The sequence below is a fragment of the Physcomitrium patens genome, chromosome 24 (assembly GCF_059467195.1).
Source record: "Physcomitrium patens ecotype Gransden chromosome 24, ASM5946719v1, whole genome shotgun sequence".
Lineage (NCBI taxonomy): Eukaryota > Viridiplantae > Streptophyta > Bryopsida > Funariales > Funariaceae > Physcomitrium > Physcomitrium patens.
In genome coordinates this window covers 1485122-1492096 of record NC_143433.1, presented here as the reverse complement: position 1 = coordinate 1492096, position 6975 = coordinate 1485122, and the positions used below count along the sequence as shown (strand labels likewise).

Genomic DNA, 6975 nt, shown 5'->3' with positions numbered 1-6975 from the left:
ACTATACTTCATTTTTCCTTTTACAAAAATATATATATATAAATATAAATATATATATATATACATATATATATATTAAGTTTTATGTTTGCATAATATATCAAAAAATCATCCAAAATTCTATGTAAACAACTTAATCACTAATCATTCAATTATAATAATTCAAATACCACTTTACAAAAACCACACTAGAATGTCTATAAGTGGAATGATTTTGACCTAGAATAATCAAGTCCCTTCGTCCCTCATTCAATACATTTCAAAATTACCGACTCAAATGTTTCAGGTTACCTACATAAGAGCAAGTTGAAAGAGGCAAACAGAGTTGGAATTGGATTGAGGCCACTCACAACAATGCCTCTTTCAGATGAAAGTTATAGATGACTTCCATCCAAATGGATGATAGCTGCGCCGTCAGAGTAAAGGCCCAGAACAGACTGAGGTGTGTTCCCTTTTCCCGCATCCGGGGCACCAGTGCTTCGCTCTTCGACGCGCTTGGCCGAATTCTTCAATCGGCCTCTTCAACGCTTCCGACCAAGAATCGGTCCTGTCCCCACCAAATTCGTTTCTCCTGTTCATACAATCGTGCCGTAATCGGTTAAATTAGGTTTTGAGATTTGGGTTTTGGGTTTTGCCAAATTTTGCAGACCCGGAGAGGCTCCGCAGAAGTGGAATTAGTCCAGGCGTGTTTGAAGAGTCTCTGCGAGAGGCGACTCTTTGTTGCGGCTATTGTAGATTGATTATTGACTTGGAAGTTTTGGCGTGGCGGTCGTTTGGGTTTGGCTGGATCGGAGCGGTTTCTTGGGTTTAAGTTGCTGGAGTAATTGGAAGAGGCAGTAGCAATGGCGGGCGAGAGGAAGAGAAAGTTAAGCCTGTTCGACGTTGTGGACGAGTCCGTCAATGGAACCGAGAAGATGAAAGCGAATGGCGGTCCCGTGCTGAACCCTCACACCGGCAGGCCGTACTCGGCGAAGTATTTCGAGATTTTGGAGAAGCGGCGCACGCTGCCGGTGTGGCAGCAGAAGGCGGAGTTTCTGAACATCCTGGCCAAGAACCAGACGATGATTCTGGTGGGAGAGACTGGTTCCGGAAAGACCACGCAGGTGCGGCACCGTCTCATGATGTCATGATGCACATCCGGTTTGTATGATGTATTCGAGATTAGGGCGTTCGTTGTTGGGGATTAGGGTATCGTGGGTGATATGGGCGCCCACATCCCGAGGAGGTGCAGGGGAACTGTGTGGTTTGTTGGCCACGCAGGTGACTGTGGTTGATGGGATTGGCGTTGCAAGAAACGCAGCGCTGAGAGTGACGAGGGATTGGAGTGGGAAGAGGTGGTCTGACGGGGTGAAACTGGTTGGTTGCAGATTCCCCAATTCGTGGTGGAAGCAGGGTATACGAGCAACAGGAAGCAAGTGGCTTGCACGCAGCCAAGAAGGGTGGCGGCCATGTCAGTGTCGCGGCGTGTTGCGGACGAGATGGACGTGACCATTGGAGATGAGGTCGGGTACAGCATTCGTTTCGAGGATTGCAGCGGGCCGAAGACGACGTTGAAGTACGCGTGATACCCCCCTTACAGAGCGGATTTGGCGTTTGGGACCAGGTTTTGTGTCGTGTAGGAAGAAGAGCTGGGGTAGCCCATTGCAATGCATCAGAAAGCGTGGCGGGCATGGGGTGTGTGGAGTGGGTGGAAGTGGATTAGGCAGGCAGTGAGGGAGGGGGGGTTGGAAGGTCCGCGAAGGTTTTGCATGTGGTGGAGGGGCGAGAGGGGTTGTCCGTAGGCGCGGTGGAATGGCGGAGTTGAGGTTGCTGACATTGGCGAGTGTGTGGGTGTGGGCAGGTATTTGACGGATGGTATGCTGTTGCGAGAGGCCATGACGGATCCTTTGCTGGAGCGGTACAGAGTGATCATCCTGGACGAAGCGCACGAGAGGACGTTGGCGACGGATGTGCTGTTCGGGCTGCTGAAGGAGGTGTTGAAGAACAGGCCGGACCTGAAGCTGGTGGTGATGAGTGCGACGTTGGAGGCAGAGAAGTTCCAGGCGTACTTCAACGGGGCGCCGCTGATGAAAGTGCCCGGGAGGCTGCACCCGGTGGAGATATTCTACACGCAGGAGCCGGAGAGGGACTACCTGGAGGCGGCGATTCGGACGGTGGTGCAGATTCACATCTGCGAGCCGGCGGGAGACATCCTGGTGTTTTTGACGGGGGAGGAGGAGATCGAGGATGCGTGCAAGAAGATAGGAAGGGAGGTGCAGAACCTGGGGGACCAGGTGGGGCCGGTGAAGGCGGTTCCGCTGTACTCGACGCTGCCGCCAGCGATGCAGCAGAAGATCTTCGATGCGGCACCGCCACCGGCAAAGGACGGGGGACCGCCGGGGAGGAAGATCGTGGTGTCGACAAACATCGCGGAGACGTCGCTGACGATCGACGGGATCGTGTACGTGATCGACCCGGGGTTCGCGAAGCAGAAGGTGTACAATCCTCGGATTCGAGTGGAGTCGCTGCTGGTTTCGCCGATCTCGAAGGCGAGCGCGCACCAGAGGGCGGGGCGTGCGGGTCGAACGCAGCCGGGGAAGTGCTTCAGGCTGTACACGGAGAAGAGTTTCCAGAACGACCTGCAGCCGCAGACGTATCCGGAGATTCTGCGGTCGAACCTGGCGAACGTGGTGCTGACGCTGAAGAAGTTGGGGATCGACGACCTGGTGCACTTCGACTTCATGGACCCTCCGGCACCGGAGACGCTGATGAGGGCGCTGGAGCTGCTGAACTATCTGGCAGCGCTGGACGACGACGGGAATCTGACGAAGCTGGGAGAGCTGATGAGCGAGTTTCCGCTTGACCCACAGATGTCGAAGATGCTGGTGGTGAGCCCAGAGTTCAACTGTTCGAACGAGATCCTGTCGATCACGGCGATGTTGTCAGGTGCGGAGGCGATCCTTGCAAGAGACGTATTGTGTTGGTTAGGCGTGATAGCATTGCAGAGCGTTGGTAGGAGGGTGGGATGTGGGGGGTAGATAGGGGGAACGGTCACAGGGATGTGGCATTGGGATGATGAAGGATGGGATGATTACAATGTTGTTTTTGTTGTTGATGACGATGATTGTAGCAGTAGGCTGCGGTTAGAGCTGTGATGTTGATAGTGTAAAGAAGTGGTGCAGAGTCACATCAGCGTGCATCATTATGCACGGCAGTTGGCCCTCTCTGCGTGTGCTGACCCTCCGTGGTGGTGCTTCCGTCACTTTTGTGAAATTATTTTTTGGCTCATGAATGATCTGGCAATGGCACGTAATTGGTTTAGTTCCCAATTGCTTTCTGCGACCAAGAGATGCTCAAAAGGCAGCAGACGAAGCGAAGGCTCGGTTTTCGCACATTGACGGGGACCACCTGACGCTTCTGAACGTGTACCATGCGTACAAGCAGAACGGTACGTTGTGGGTCTGGGGATTGGGGAGTTGTGTTTAGAGGGGTGGTTATGATGAGTGGTGTGTGTCGAGGCTGTGCGGAGGGCAGGGTGGAGTGTGAATCTGCATGCGAGGGTGCAGTGGTGAAGCATAGGAGATGTGTTGGTTGTGGCGGTGGGGATGGTTGGGACGTATGCGCTGGGGGTTGAGAGTGCGTGGGAGGGGAGACGGAAGCGTGGTAGTGGTGTGTTGTGGCAGTGGGTTGGTGGATGGCGAAGATGTGAAGGTGGGAGGTTAGTGTAGGATGTGGAGAGAGAGAGAGAGAGAGAGAGAGGGAGAGAGAGAGAGTTGTGTGGAGTGGTGGTGTGATGTTGAGGAGGAGGTGGATGAGATGTGAGCCACAAACGGAGTAAGGGTGGGAGTTCGCGGATGGAGGGAGAGTGTCGGGTGGGAAGGCTGAAATGGGTGGGCGGGTGTGTGGGCGGACGTGCAGGTGAGGACGCCACGTGGTGTTACGACAATTTCATCAACGTGCGTGCGATGAAGTCAGCTGACAACGTGCGGACGCAGCTGGTGCGCATCATGAATCGGTACAACCTGAAGATGTGCAGCACAGACTTCAACAGCCGGGATTATTATGTGAGCATTCGGAAAGCGATGCTTGCGGGGTACTTTATGCAGGTGGCTCATCTGGAGCGGACGGGTCACTACCTGACAGTGAAGGACAACCAGGTAAGAGACGAGGGGCTGGGTGGAGATGTTCCGTGGATGTTGTTGTGGAAGTAGTGCAGTCCCTACCGGGAACCGAGTGCGTTGTGGGGTGGCGTGAGTGAGTGAATGTGTGTGTGAAGCGGGGTCCTGTCATAGCGCGTCGGGGTTTGGTGTTGGGGCGAAGCATAGGGTAGGTGGGAATGGTGGGAAGACGTGTTGTGGGAGGTGGATGTGAGGGTTGTGGAGTGCTGCGTGGTTTTGGGATTGGGGAGGCATGATGAGGGGTTGAACGGAGGAACGTACTGACGTGATTGTTTGGGGCGTGCAGATGGTTCATCTGCATCCGTCGAGTTGTTTGGACCACAAGCCGGAGTGGGTGATATACAACGAGTTTGTGCTGACTACTCGGAACTTCATTCGAATAGTGACAGATGTGCGTGGGGAATGGTGAGTGTCGCGGCGGTGTTTGATGTGGGGTGGTGGCGATGTGGTTGGGATGTTGCAAAGGGGGTGTGATTGGTTCGTGGAAAGATGTGGATCGGTTTATAGGTAGTTGTGGCAGCGGAGTGTGAGGGTGATCAGCGGACGCGTGAGTGGGTTTGGGTGGGATTTGTGGAGCAGAGTATGTGGCATGAGGGTAGGGTATCGTGGGGCGGCAGAGAGCGCATGAGATGGCGAGTGTGGTTGGAGGTTTTGGGTTGGATGATGTTGGATTGGGTGTGTTCTGAGTAGGGTGATTGGGAACTTGTGTGGTGGGGTTGCAGGCTGATAGACGTTGCTCCGCATTACTACGATTTGAGCAACTTTCCGCAGTGCGAAGCTAGACGCGTGCTGGAAAGACTGTACATGAAGCGCGAGAGGGAGAAATCTGAGGCTAACGGTGGAAAGAGATAGTCGGGGCTTTCAGGATTGGTTCTCTGTGCTTTTGTGAAGTGTTGCCGATGTTGGCTTGATCGACAGCGTTTTGCACTCGTGTTCCAACCCGTTTTTTAGCATAGAACCTTAGACGGTGAGACTGAAGATGTTTCGCCTCAACAGGTCATTTTAGGAAATGTAAAATGGGCATTGGAAGGAAACTTGATATTATTTAGATTGCAGTGGCAAGTGATTCTTATTCGACAATGTATTCATGATTGTACCGAAGTTCTTTGACAGTTCCATTTGTTTGATGAAATGAGAAGTCGTTGAGACTATTCTTCGTGCAGATGCTTTTTTTTTTCTTACGATTCACAGCTGCACTTATCAATGTGGTTTTCGAATGAAATGTTGTTACCGGTGTGACGGTTGACCTTGGCCCTCATTCTTTTGTTAAGTTGGTTTGATTGTTTTGGTAGAGAATGATTCTGATGTTGGTGCGGAGGTTCTTTTGTTTTTCAATAACAAGATCACATCGTGTTACAAGGCTTCACAGTTTTAGGCATCTACTGCTGTGGGAGTGGACTGATCTGTTAAACCTAAGTTAGTGCACGCCCGCTTTGATTTGATTTGTTAAGTTCTTTTGTATTGACTTTGATGAATTTAAAAATTACACCTTTGACCTGACTGTCCTGAGCATTTGCTCCAGGGATATAGAAAAGTTTTTAATTGATGTAATGGCTGTTATGTGACTGGCATGGACTTCATGTTTTGTTTCAAGGTTGTATGCATTACCGAGTTACTCACGTGACTTTTGATCACCTTGTTAAATGTACATTGATTGACTCACACACTCACGCTCACACTCATTCGTTTGTTCCTTTGGTCATATGTGTATGTAACTACAGCTGTGTGATTTTGAGTGTGTGATATAGATGCCATTAACACTGTTTGCATTGGATGCAATTATTTGCAACTGAGCCTAATTTTAACTTGGGTTTGTTGTGTACTTCTTCGGGGATCTTTATATTAGGGGAGAATGTGACTATTAAATCCTTTGATTGGCTGAAATCTATAGTTTCTTATTTTTACCCAATCAATGGATTTACAACTTGCAGCTTGTCACCTTGTCTCTCAAGTATGATGACCCCTTAGCTACAAGTAAATTGAAATGTTTAATACCCAACAATTTATCACAATTTCAAAACATTCTGTCGTTAGAGGATGTCTTGAAATATGTGCAAATGTTTTTAAGAATCATATTTAAGTGAAGCAAAATTATTTATCAAAACAAAGTTATAATAATGTGTTTTAAAACATAAAATACTCATGTGATAAATATTGGTTTTTAGATTATATAGAGAAAGTTCATAATCAAGGAATAGTTCCATGTTCATATGCAGTGCCATATAATTTCACCATTAGGTGATATTGTACTAATTCTTCATTAAAATACCAAACATATCAATGATATATTGTTGATGTATACGTTAGTCCTTTGTATGTCCAAATACTATTATCATTTCTTCTCCTCACGAACTTACCAAATTTGAAAAACTAGCAATGTTTGTAAGAAATCTATTTGTTTGAGTATTTGTTTTGTAAACAAAAATAGAGTCAATATTCATTCTAAACTTGAATGAATCTCTTCATCTCAAAAGTAATAGAGGATGAAAATCATCCACGAATGGGCAATCCATATGGATGTAATGCATCCGAAAGGAAATCAGAAACGACTCCAGTCCAACCCCAACTCACGTCAACCTCAAAAAAGCTCACGATTGGGTCCTATTCACACCGCTGCAGCAGGAGGAAGAGGAAGAGTGAAGAAACGCCGGTGACGTGCCATCACGAATAGCGGCGCCGATATCCCCCCGGGCGCGTTACTAACCCGGGCCGGAACGGGAAGCCACGCTGGCAGTGCGATTCAAATCCCGTGGCGATGCAACCACGATTCAAACCGTTGCGGAAACGGGAAGGACGCAGCCCAATACCGCCCAGCCAG

General features: G+C 49.4%; 1 protein-coding gene across 1 annotated transcript; it reads left to right on the top strand.

Moving 5' to 3' along the window:
- The first annotated feature begins 459 nt into the window (after positions 1 to 459).
- LOC112278644 (putative pre-mRNA-splicing factor ATP-dependent RNA helicase DEAH2) lies at positions 460 to 5319 on the top strand. The gene is made up of 7 exons (XM_090246947.1): positions 460 to 1103; positions 1368 to 1555; positions 1841 to 2925; positions 3302 to 3427; positions 3898 to 4136; positions 4444 to 4562; positions 4880 to 5319. Exons 1-7 carry the CDS (start codon positions 843 to 845, stop codon positions 5007 to 5009), a joined length of 2148 nt encoding a protein of 715 aa, XP_090103073.1. The 5' UTR covers positions 460 to 842; the 3' UTR covers positions 5010 to 5319.
- The last annotated feature ends 1656 nt before the right edge of the window (positions 5320 to 6975 follow it).